This window comes from Aplidium turbinatum, chromosome 5 (assembly GCF_918807975.1).
Source record: "Aplidium turbinatum chromosome 5, kaAplTurb1.1, whole genome shotgun sequence".
NCBI classification, from domain to species: domain Eukaryota; kingdom Metazoa; phylum Chordata; class Ascidiacea; order Aplousobranchia; family Polyclinidae; genus Aplidium; species Aplidium turbinatum.
Genome location: NC_137476.1, coordinates 6,746,987 through 6,759,125, shown reverse-complemented (window position 1 = coordinate 6,759,125; position 12,139 = coordinate 6,746,987). Strand labels below are relative to the sequence as shown.

At 34.5% G+C, this 12,139-nt stretch overlaps 1 protein-coding gene across 1 annotated transcript; it reads left to right on the top strand.

Annotated features, from left to right (window-relative positions):
- The first annotated feature begins 8,928 nt into the window (after positions 1 to 8,928).
- On the top strand, positions 8,929 to 11,401 carry LOC145770888 (uncharacterized). The gene is made up of 4 exons (XM_082582632.1): positions 8,929 to 9,037; positions 9,095 to 9,179; positions 9,532 to 9,661; positions 11,054 to 11,401. The coding sequence occupies exons 1-4, from the start codon at positions 8,929 to 8,931 to the stop codon at positions 11,399 to 11,401; spliced, it is 672 nt and encodes a 223-aa protein (XP_082438758.1).
- Positions 11,402 to 12,139: the final 738 nt, after the last annotated feature.

The window sequence follows — 12,139 nt, the reverse complement described above, 5'->3', positions numbered from 1 at the left end:
CAACTCAAATATGTTGTATCGTTTTGGATTGTAAGGTCATCGATGCAATGCGAATTGACTAAGAGCTGAAAATGAACACGAAGTGAAACTGTTTGCCTTTACAACGACTTTGGTAAATTTTGTCACTTTTTTCATAAGGAATGTGCAGTTCGTTGTCGTCGTCATCATCGTTGTGTGAGCCTCTGGGGCCGAGGTTCTATTCTTTTACCACCCCAGATTCACGATGTTCCCGGACTAATCTGGAAGGGTACTAGAGAGCAGCCAATGTTTTGTTTCATCATCCAAGACAAGCAGACCTTCCACTCCATTAGGTTGCTTGAAGATGTTGCAATCGTTGATGATGTGGTCTGCAGTCTGTTTCTTAGCACCATGTCTACAAGTAGAGAAAGAAGCCATTCCCCATTGATGCATGGTTCAGCGGAAAAACCCGACGCGTGCGGAGGCAGTTGAGGCGCACCCACGCCAATCTTTGTAGTGTCTGGCCGGTGGGACGGGTGCCGGCATCAGGGATAAACGAATGGAATCTGCTGGTGTTTGACTTCCATTGAGAGTTCCAATTATGGTCCGCCCAATTAGCAGCATTAATTGGGCAATGTGCAATTGGTTATGACGCTTGTAGTGCAAAATTTTGCAAAACGTTAATCTTAATCTTCGCGTGTCAAAACTTTGTGAAATAACAATGATCTGTTATTTTAGAGTGGTTAAAATTCTGTTATGATGACACAAAAATCCGATTGTGACGACAATAACATTAATAACTGACCGTCACTTGTCTAAGTTTTATTTCTTTTTCGTAAAAGTTTTATCAGCTTTTCAAATATTTTATAAAAACAGAAAAAAAAAAATCACCACAGTATTAGCCTATTCTGTTTGCAAAATGATACGTAACCGTAGGTATGATGTCTTGATATCAAAATGTCCCAATATTTACGTAAAGTACTACAGTAAATGTGAAAACCACTGTCATCAAGTAGAAAAACAGGAAAATTATTCTTGTCTTAAGCCTTAAACCTAAGAAGTTTAGAAAACTGTTTTTCAGATTAAAGCAGTCATTCTTTCGTTGTATTGAATGTTTATCCAGAGAAAAATGTTTTGAGTGAGCCAGCAGACACCGAGCCCCACCCAAATAAACTCATGAAGATGATTGTTTTTAATGTTTTTAAAACTAACAAATTTAATGAGCAAAATCAAGTTACAACATGCTTTAGCTTATAATGCAATAAATAATGCAAAGATCTGAGTGCTGTGGTCGTGTTTGCAATAAATATGTCGAGAATCAAAAGCTAAGCTGCGTTTAAAAATGTTGAAGCCTTTTCTAAAAATATCCGATAACTCTGCATTGCAGTGAGAAAACGTTTCATTGAATCGATGTTGATTGATCGACAATGCTACTAACGTACACGTTAAAATCACTGCACATGTCCACTGCTACACAGACACCCCATATCATTACACATGTAGGCCTACTCCACAATGCTAACCCACTATTGATAAATTCTAAGCAAGAATTAATTTGAAGTGTTCCATCCTTGAAAAGAGTATTTTTTAATGATTTAGTTTTTGTTTACGCTTTGTTTCTTTTTATTTTTGTTGTTTATCAATTTCTCCGATGCTCGCACCAAATAACTGATATGGCATAATAAAGATACCAGACTGCAAACTGTGAGATGGAATAGCCGATGCCAAACCATGGTCCCTACTTATACTAAAAAAATCGACTTGTTGCATCTGGTGGAAATGAAAAGTCGATTTTGTGGACCAAGATTATGACGAAATGAAATATTTTGTCCAATCTTTTTTGCTTCAGCCTTTGCCAGTTACGTTTGTCACAGAAACATACCTCAAAGGTTTGCTACCAGATGTCTGAGGTGTTCCAATCACTTAGTTCTCTTTCTATAACTGACGATAGGCTGCGTTTGTTACAAATTTATGGTAATCCAGAACATATCAACAAGAAAGCACAAAGTAAAAAAATAAAAGCTCTTTTCACCTCCTTTTGGCAGTCGCAGACCATTCTTTCAAACTTTTTCTTTTCTGTGGTCTGTTATGGGGCTATGTGAGACAGAGATATGTCAAATTTATTTCAAAATCTTAAAAAAATATTTTGTTTAAGCTCAAAAAATTTGTTTAGATTTGATTTTGTTTCTTTTATTTATTTTTATCTTTTAACAACAATGTTGTTTTGTTATAAATTCCAAATGAATTGCTATTTAGATATTTAATTTTGTTTCTTAACGAATTAATTTTTTCTAAAAACCTTTCTTTGCATTTTGTTTACAAAAAAACAATGTTCAAAACACTCACCCAGATGGCAAAATATATCATTTTTGCATTGATTCAACATCTGCAAACGTTGAATTAATGCAAAAATGATATGGACAACAGTTTGTATGCTTTAATAGTGATATGTTTTCTTTGCATAAGGTTTAAATCTAGTTTGCAGCCTACAACAATATTTCAGAAATTTAAACAATAATTACTATTAATACTCAGAGAGCAAAATCGGTCATTTTTACCTTTACCCGTCTGGTTATGTACTACAAAAAGTGTTTGCCAAGCAAAAAATCCAAGCAAAACCACTTACAGTATATGATTTGAATTATTATAATAATTCTATTTAAATAAGAACCTTCTAATGATCCCAATAAAGGTGAAACAGCCAGTTCAGATTGTTATTGAATGGTAACTTCACTTCAAAAATTTAAAGTATGTAGCCTAGGTCAAAACATAAAAAAATAACCAGTGTAACGTATGTTTCTCGCCAGCCAAGTGTAGCAGGAACTCAGCGATAGACACGTGTTTCGCCCAATAGTGTAACGTAATTACATGGCAAGAGAGTACCTCCAATTTTGGAACTTTTCAGCAAATATATTCAATTCCATTTAATGATTTCAATTGTCGCAAATTCTAGGCGCTGTGTGGTTGGCCCACCATGCTTGAACGCATTATAAGTCTACCAAAGTGCTCATTACGTTAAAAATAGACCTCAACAGTTCAAGTTGTTATTTAAAACCCGGTATCTCACGCCATAACACCATTATAATTTCTTATTACCGGTGTATATGCGTACTTTTTAGCAAGAGCTAAATTTCTATTGGAAAACTTAACAAAAAAATAAGCTAACTACATTTTTTCGGAATAAAAGATAAAATTAAAAAAAAAAGAAACACTTGCTTACCACCTGAAATTTAAAAATTCATAAACCAAACACAACATCACTGAACAAATTTTACGTTTATCTTGTGCTATTAATAAATGTATGTAGCTTTTTGTATTTTCGTTGGAAATTGTTAATCTGATTAAAATGCTATAAATTTGTATTTTTTTTTGCTTCATCGAAAACAGCAAAGGAAATTCAATATTAATGAAAAGTTGAAACGGTCGCCAATACTTTGCCTTAGCCAAATGCCTTACCACCATGGCTAGGAGGTTAGAAGCTTTTGGTGCAGAATACTTATTTGCTTACCACAGAATTATTGCCACCTCATTTTAATCTGAAGCATTTGTAGCGGGCGCTGTTGATTAGCATGCCCGCCCATACACAGCCGTCAGTAGGACGGCGACACTCCTGGGATGATTGAATGGCGAGGAGTGACCGGGACACGAGGTCTTCACTATTGATTTATTTATTGACTTATTTTAACTGAGTAGCGCTCAAAGACAGAATCTAAAAAGAACACTAATTGAAAACACCAGAACAACTAACGATTCCATCAATAAAACTCAGTACAATGCGCTGTCATCCTACATGGTTAGCTTGTCTTCAGAAATTAAGAATTCTTCTGAGTAAAACTGAATACCGCTATGTCAGACTAAGTAACAAACGTGACTCAGGAATCATGGTTATAGTTGCTGAAGGATCCTAGTCTTGATTGGGAAAGAGCTACTGTGAGCATTGCAAACGCTGTACACAACCATACAATGTAACATAACGGCAAATCTACGTGTCCATGAAGATTAGGCATTCTTCCAAAAATTCGTTGCTTACAATTCCCTAAATTTATAAGCGAGACGCAGAATTGCGTTAAAAGCCCGCGGTATTTGCACAAATCAAATAGATTCCGGCGCGCGTGACGTCAGAGAGAGTGCTCGGGCGCTACACATTTTCAACTTTTTTGTTATCACAAGTTTGACAAAAGTTTACAGGTCGTATCACGTACCGGTAGCGGTTTTATGTTTAAAATATAAGCTATTTATTTGAAGTGCATCAGCACTGGGAATGCTTTTCAGTACACAGCATGAACTTTTGCTAGCCTTTTTTCAAGTGTTCTTGACACTTACAAGCATGATTGACGTAAATCCAAAGTAAATTTGAAGATTTATGGGCTTTACAATTGATTGTAAACAGGTCCACAACAATCACACAAAACCTTCAAACGGCCTTTAGTCGCATAAACAAGTGCTTTATCAAAAGGTTTCGTCGAGCCAAAAAGTATTTAAATTTTACTTTTATCAAAATACCAGCAGCTCTTAATCTATTGGAAGACACCTACTTGAACTGAAAATATACCCAGGCGCTTTTAAGTGGCTTACTAATACTCTAATTCTGAACTCATCGGTTTTAACGTCTATCATTGAAAATTTTGTTTGAACTTGGTAGCGTAGTTGCAATACACTAGTGTGGTAGCCTACTCCCTGCTATTTTTTTTGCTTATCCCATTGCGCAGCTATTCAGATCATATATAGATCTAAAAAAACGTATTTTAAGAAAAGTGCTGTGACGGACGTTTATCTTGGAATAGTGGCTATGTTGTATTTGAATAAAATATTCTGAAACATTCGGACATTCCATACTAATATGATAAAGTTGCAAGAAATCGTGTATAGCCTATAGGCTACTTCTCAATAGTAGGTTTTCCAAAAGCCTACAACACAATAAAAAACTTTCGCCAATTCTTTAATTTTAAGAACATCAATGCCATTAGGAAAGTCTCGTTACTTGTTAACTAAGAGCTTTAGAAAATGTTTGAAATTAGTTATTTCTGTTCTTAATTCTTATCAAAGCAAAGTTTATTTCAGGCCATCCTTTGAAACTATTGCACTAGACCTAATATTTTGTATGCAACAAAGAAAACAGGGAATGTAAACTGCTGTATGTAGTCTAAACCAGGGGTCCGCAAACACCGGTTCGTGACCCAGTACCGGGTCGCGAAAAGTTTGTTGCCGGGTCGCGAAAACACACGTCCAAAATGGCCGTAAAGTCTTCGAGATAGTTAAAAGTATGTCCTTAGTCATAGAATAACTTGATTACAGTGAATACATAAAAATGAATATTACCTATAACTACTGTATAACCTGTTGTATATCTATTGCAGTAAAGGATCCAAAGAGGGGGCACATTGTCACGTACCTTCTCCAAAAATAGAAAAAAACACGTAAATTTTCAACATTTTGCTCGCTCAATCCCATGTCTAACAAGTGGCATTGGGAATGCATGATTTTAGCAGTAAACCTAAAAAATAATACCGGTAAAGTTTTAAGGACACCTCTAGAACCAAGATACTAATGAACTATTCCACAGCGAACACCTTACTCACTAACAGATAAATTGACCCAAGTCAGGTATGAGGTGAAATGTGCTTTGTATAAGCTATTTGCAAAAGGTGGAGAACCTCGGATGGATTTTCAAAATTTTGCTTTTTAAGATCACGCAATCAGCTCACGATATAAACGTTCAACAAATGTATCATTGAAGTCCTTCTCTAATCGTGAAACACTGTACTCAAAAAGTAACTTACACTGTATAAAAAAAACTTGTTATTCAAGCTTCTTAAGAAATTCTTGAAAACTTTTAAAGAACGTATTGATCAAAATATCATTATTGGGCCTAAAAGTGCAAAAAAAAACAACCAAAACTACGTTAAATTATTTGAAATTTTCTGAGGAGCAATCTTCCCAGATTCCATACAAACTAGTTTCCTTTTCTGACCTTGAGTTTTACAATGTATATTTTATTCTACAAATCTAGTGTGTTTAAACCGCTATTTAAAATTAGAGCCATAAGGATAAGCTTAGTAGCCTACCGTAAATGCCAAACTTCGTTTTTTATATCAACGGTCCGCGAAGCTATTTTAATTTTAAAATTGGTTTGTGGGATAAAAAGGGTTAAAGACCGGTTGCCTAAATTACTAGAAATTTGAAAAAAAAATCGTAAAAGAAAGGATAAAATATGCTTAAAATAAACAACAACCTACACATTCCGCGTTATATATAAAACATTTTGTTAATTTTATTTCAAAATTGATTTTCAGTAACAATGTAGGTAAGCTTTTTTAAAGAGATCGACAGTAAACATTGTCAGTGCTATCAGTGCCGTAATTAATCAAAGCACCGACTTCAAAGAGTTTTCATACTCTTTCGATTTTTTTAGATAAATGTAAAAGGTTTTTAAAAATATGTTTCTGCATGATCAATTGGATCGTCCTCGATCGATTGTCTTCGGATTCAAAACTGATGATGTTCCTGTTTTCCAGTATAAAAGTCTGTTTCATACGAAAGAAGAAGAGAAGGTTTTGTAAAAAATGTATAGCCTACTAATAATTATTCTTTTTTATAAAATGCAGAAAAAATAAATAACCTAAGAAAGGTTTTTGAGACAAACAAGAAAAGGAATGTTATTTACGTTTGCATTGAAATGTTTAAATAGTTGTCCCATTTGATAAGTGATTGCGGTTGTGAAAATTACTACTTTACGAATTCAGTCTCATTCAAAGTCTCGTGTGATTGACATTTGGCGTGTAATCAACTGTTTATCTTTCGTGGGAAGATGCAACAAACAGGTTGCAGTTATTTGTTGAAATTGAGCAAGTAAAACTGTACACAAAAGATTCAACTATTTATATTTAAGTTGAAAAGACTGATTTGCGTCAATGATAAAGGGAGTATATGGCTTTATCTGTTCATTAACCTATTTTGATGGTAAATTCTATTTTAGAGAAAATTTTATTCTAGTTTGAATGCAATCTCAGGAGAGTCTAATCTCTGGTAGCAAATTGCTCAAATCAAGCTTAACAACCAGCAAAAGGGTCAAGTTAAAAATAAGATTAGTCTATATGAAACTGTTTATTTTTTTTGTAAGAGGTTTTGTCAAGGTTGAAAAAGATTATTAAAGCTTTTTCATTTATTTGTTTTTCTACTTATTTGTAAGTAATTGATCATATCAAATCAGTTTTCAAGTTATAATGATAACATGGCATACAACAAAGTCTTCATGTGCCAAAGCTTCAAAATGGAATCGTTCATTATTTAACACTGCGTACTGAATCGCCTTTCTTAGAAAATCTAAAAGTAACCTTTGAGGTGACTGCAATTCTTTGTTACGTAATAATTTCAGAAATGCACCACATACTTGAAGGACACCCAGTTTTGGGATTCCAAGTTTTTACTTGTGGGTGACAAAGAATATAATGTAGTCGGTGCAAAGCGAGAAATTGGTCAATAAATATGTATTCGCTATTTCCGCCTGTTTCGTTTGTATAGGCTTCTATGTCTATAAAAGCATTCAAATCCATGCAAATACATAGACAGGTTATGATTAAAATAAAAAAGGTTAATTATACAATAGAATTTATGTGTTTTTGATGGAAAGTTGAAATAAACAGTTTCAGGTTTTTTCGTTTAGCCAGAGTTGCAAATAGTGGCAAACTTTTTTCTTGCTATCATTGCCTCGATCAGACTTTTCTATAAATGTCAGCTGAGCTAGAATTTGCTCAGAATCAAGAAAAGCCTTGAGCGATGATCTTACCAGATTAACAACGCAGCTCGCAATAGAATGATGAAGTAGCATTATACCACATCACACACCGATGGAAATACGACCGACTGCGTAGCCTACAGTGAGTAATGAGTGACCAGATGGTGACCTCGGACTTAACTTGTCACCAAACATGGCGAAGGTTTCATTTGGTTAATGTAGCCAACACTTGGATCAAGCATAAAATGTCAATGGCAAACATAAGACAAGGAGCCTACGAACGTTATGACAAAACAGGATTATCTTCTAGCGCAAAGAGTTAGTATAAATTGTAATGTAGTTCGTTGATTCATTTAAAAGTTTAAGATAATTTGAACTGTGCACATTGGTGAGACAAACATTTTAATGACTGAAGTCACTTAGTGATTGTTAAGGTTAAGGTAGATTTCATTGCAGCTTATGAAAGACTCAGAGCAAAATATTACAATGCAACTACTTAAATCACGGCTAGAACGCATATCCACAGTTGAACTTAATTTAAGCTACATCAAATACCGTACATTATTGTGCATTACATGAAATTGATTGACATTGCAGATGCAAGTGATAATTTCATAATAGCGATTATCATTGTATTGACACTAAAAGTTGCTAAAGATTGCAATAAAATGGAAGCGGTTACAAGAAGTCACTGTTTTTGTAGTAAATGGAAGAAGATCAACTCTTCAAGCGTCATTGGCGATGGTCTTTCAACAATTTCCAAAATCTCAAAAAGTTATAACTGTGAACATATTTTAACAAAGAACTGTGATGTAAAAATCAGTCAAAGAACACTCTTTCGAAAGTTTAACATGTTTTTTATAATATTGACTGCATTAATGTGGCTTACCTGTATGGTGCCGAGTGCCAGGGCCGAAGGAAGAGCGCATGTATGCGGAGGAAGACTCATGGACGCTTTAAGATATATTTGCGGTACAAGGGGAATCTACAACCCGTCCAAACAAAGAGGTCGGTAACTAAAGAACAAGAATTTTGCGAATAATTAAAAATATTTTTTTATAAACTAATAGAAAGAATTATCAATGGGCCTACGTCTTTTCCTGAAATCTGCGATAAAAACTTTAAAATCGTTGATAAATGCTCAGGAAATGAGATACAGCTTCAGCTTTTGTTGCTAAAGATTAAGCTCGTGTCAATAAAATTAATTTCAGGATTACCTGAATTCAATCTTAATTATGATTGACCCAAAGTTACGTCTCTATAATTATAGCTCAATTACTTGTGCCGTTGATGGCGTTGATGGCGTTGTGCCGTTGATGCGAAAATATTACCTTGATGGATGTGGTAAGAATACCTACACCATCTTTCTAAGCATCATTAATATTTTAATTGTTATTTCAGGCTCTTCTCATGCTTACAGCGGCAACAAAGTATCAATAACAAGGTTATGTTGTGAGGAAGGTTGCACACTAACTCAGCTTGAAAGGTAAGCTTTCTCTTGATTGGCCGTGGTTTAGTATTATTTACATTGAATTTTATATTTCCTTTGTTTGAAAAGATTAGGCCAGTTTTGCATATTACATGAAAATGAAAAAATGAAAGGCTTGATCAATACAGTCTGAAAATCAATTTTGGCCAGGGTGCTTGACGAACTACAGCTTATCATAAATAAGCACGTGTTTACTAATCAGGCATGGATGTGCAACGTACAGAGTAACCTCAAAATACTAAACATCTTTCTTAATGTTGATACAGTATAAACAAGCCAACTTCTCTGTATATAAACTAGTTTTGCAACTTTTTATCAAAATATTACATGTGACTTTTTGTTTTTAAAGATTTTGTGCCCCCGTACTCTCTTCAACCTCTGTACGAACTCAACGAAGGAGGCCCAAACATCGTCAAGTAACAAACGATGGTCCGCCGTTACCCCCCCGGTGGACACCCCCAACTCCACCACAACCGAGGGTAAGTTTACTTGAACAAAATACAACGATCAACTACACTAATTTAATATTTTTTGTGATAGTAATATTTTCTACTATAAATTGAACAAAGAGGTCCACACCAGGCTTGGCACCAGAGCAACACGAAGCCAAGCGTGATTGACAGATGCCAGTTGAAGTTTCAAATACATTCTGAGTTGAACTGCCTGGTTAATCAGAACACTTGTTCGGTTTATTTGCAGACAATAGGGTTTATTCCGGTGTTCTTTCGGCACAAAGTTTAAAAATACGATTAATTGTTGCATCACATATCACCACTAATCACCGCTTAATAGGCATTTCAAACGGTGTTATGCTGCATAATAAATAACGCCAGTCAGTACAGGAAGGTGTAGCTAAAAGCATAAACTAAAAATTACAAAAACGTTTAGTCAGAGATAAGAAGAAAATTAGTTTCACATGCAGGCAAAGATTTCGACCACATTCAATGCGCACGACCTATTTATATTATCTAAATTCCTTAACAAATTGCGATGTAGTTCTGCCCAATTCACCACTTATAGCCTAAGTTACTTGGCCAAGCTGCAATAACCTCCTGAAAACCACGATATGTTTTTTAAGTTAACAAACAAACAATCAAAATTTAAAAGAAATTTTTAGTTCGTGTGAAATTATGTGGCGGCTCAGATAATGTGCGCTTAAGCATGGATTAGATTCTTTATCTTAGTATTACTAAAATTCGCGTGTATTGCTTGTATATTAAATACCGGCCTGCTTGAGTTTTGTGATTGGCATAAAAACACAAAATACCACCTTTGACATTGACGAACTGATAGCGACTACAAATTAAATCTGTTGTTGTAAACATGAACAGTTTTCCACACAATTTCTTGTAAGCTGGGAGCAAAAGTGCAATCCATATGATTCAGCTGATCCGCGTGAGAATATAGTGGTACTCGTGACGTCAGAGACAATGAGCGAGATTCAGTTAAAATAGGGACATTAATACATTTCACAGAACATTAAATATTTCCACAACGTTTGGAAGTCTCGGTTGGTAAAGGTTTTTGGTTGGTTAAGTCTTTTTTCTTGCTTAGCTTCCAAAAGCTATACTTGAAATATAAAAAAAAAACAATAATAGTAAACCAATCTGTTTCAGAATGCATTAAAGTTTTATAAACATAATTTGACATGTAGTCTACGGTGTGATGGTGCAATAAGCCATTAAAATTACACTTAAGAAAAAACCTTTTTGGTACCGTACGTTAGAAATTCGTTCAAGATTTTGGCAAATTATTACCACAAACGAAATAGAACAATGGGTTTTGGAACAAACAACAAACAATAACTAAAGTGGAAAATAACTTATACTTTTAATAATTGTATGTTTATGTTTTTCTTTTTAATTTGGCAGAGTATTCGTCCTTCTCCTCCTCATCCACCAACACCTCCGTCAACAACTCTTGTCCGCATCACAAGCTTTGTTGCAAGAACAAAGGCAGCTAAAAAGCAACAAACTTTGACTCAACTAGAGAAACGATACGAACATTTGGTGCAAAAGGAGAGACGTGCAAGCTCTAGAAATTCAAATAGAAACAGCCGCAAGAAAAACTTCCTCCAAGAGATTGTGAAAGTTGCCGCCGATATATATGAGATAACGGAAGAGGATGGCAACGCAGATTACACAGATCATACGAGTAATTCACAGTTTGTTTTGGCAACTCTGCACGATTCTTCATCCAAATCAGCGCGAGACCCTTAATATGCAACACAGCAATCACTTCAAGAGTGTTATGTCAAGACAAATTCAAAGCAAGGGTTATCAACAGCTGGAGGACTCGTTGTTGAAAGGGAAAAGATGGGTTTGATTCATGGAGTTTTTATGATGGTTTGATCTCAAGCGAAAGCTTATAGAAGAAGTTGTGCAAAAAGTTGTTTGAAAAATGTACTCAAAGATGAAAGATGTATAACCTGACTGCAATTGTTGCAAAAGAAGATGATGAGGTTGAAATGTTCAATTTATCCATTTCAAATGAATAAGCAATGTTAAAACATATAAATGTTACAAGGTTAATTACAAAACAAACCTTAGGGTACAAATTTTAGTAATAAGATCTCGTTTAAACATTATCATTTCTTTTGCATTCTGACAAAGAAAAATAAATTGAATTGAATTGTTTAAAATTTGCTGTTAATTTTTAAATTAAGAACGAAATAGGACTTTACTGCACTTCTGTGACACCAAGTGGCAAAGTATTTGACGTTATCTTGTGTTTGTTTTTTGTTGACATGATATATAAATCGCTGGATTTGCACTTTCGGGGTTGCAATTATGTGAGACCTTGTTTCAATTACTAAGTCGTGTTTTTGTCACAAAAGAAACATAAATATGTTTCATTTTTTCTTGTTTCTTTTATGCATGTTTCAAAAATAGAAAACACAATTGTTATTCAACAACCCCGAAAATGATGATGGTTATTTATACATGGCTTATCTATTT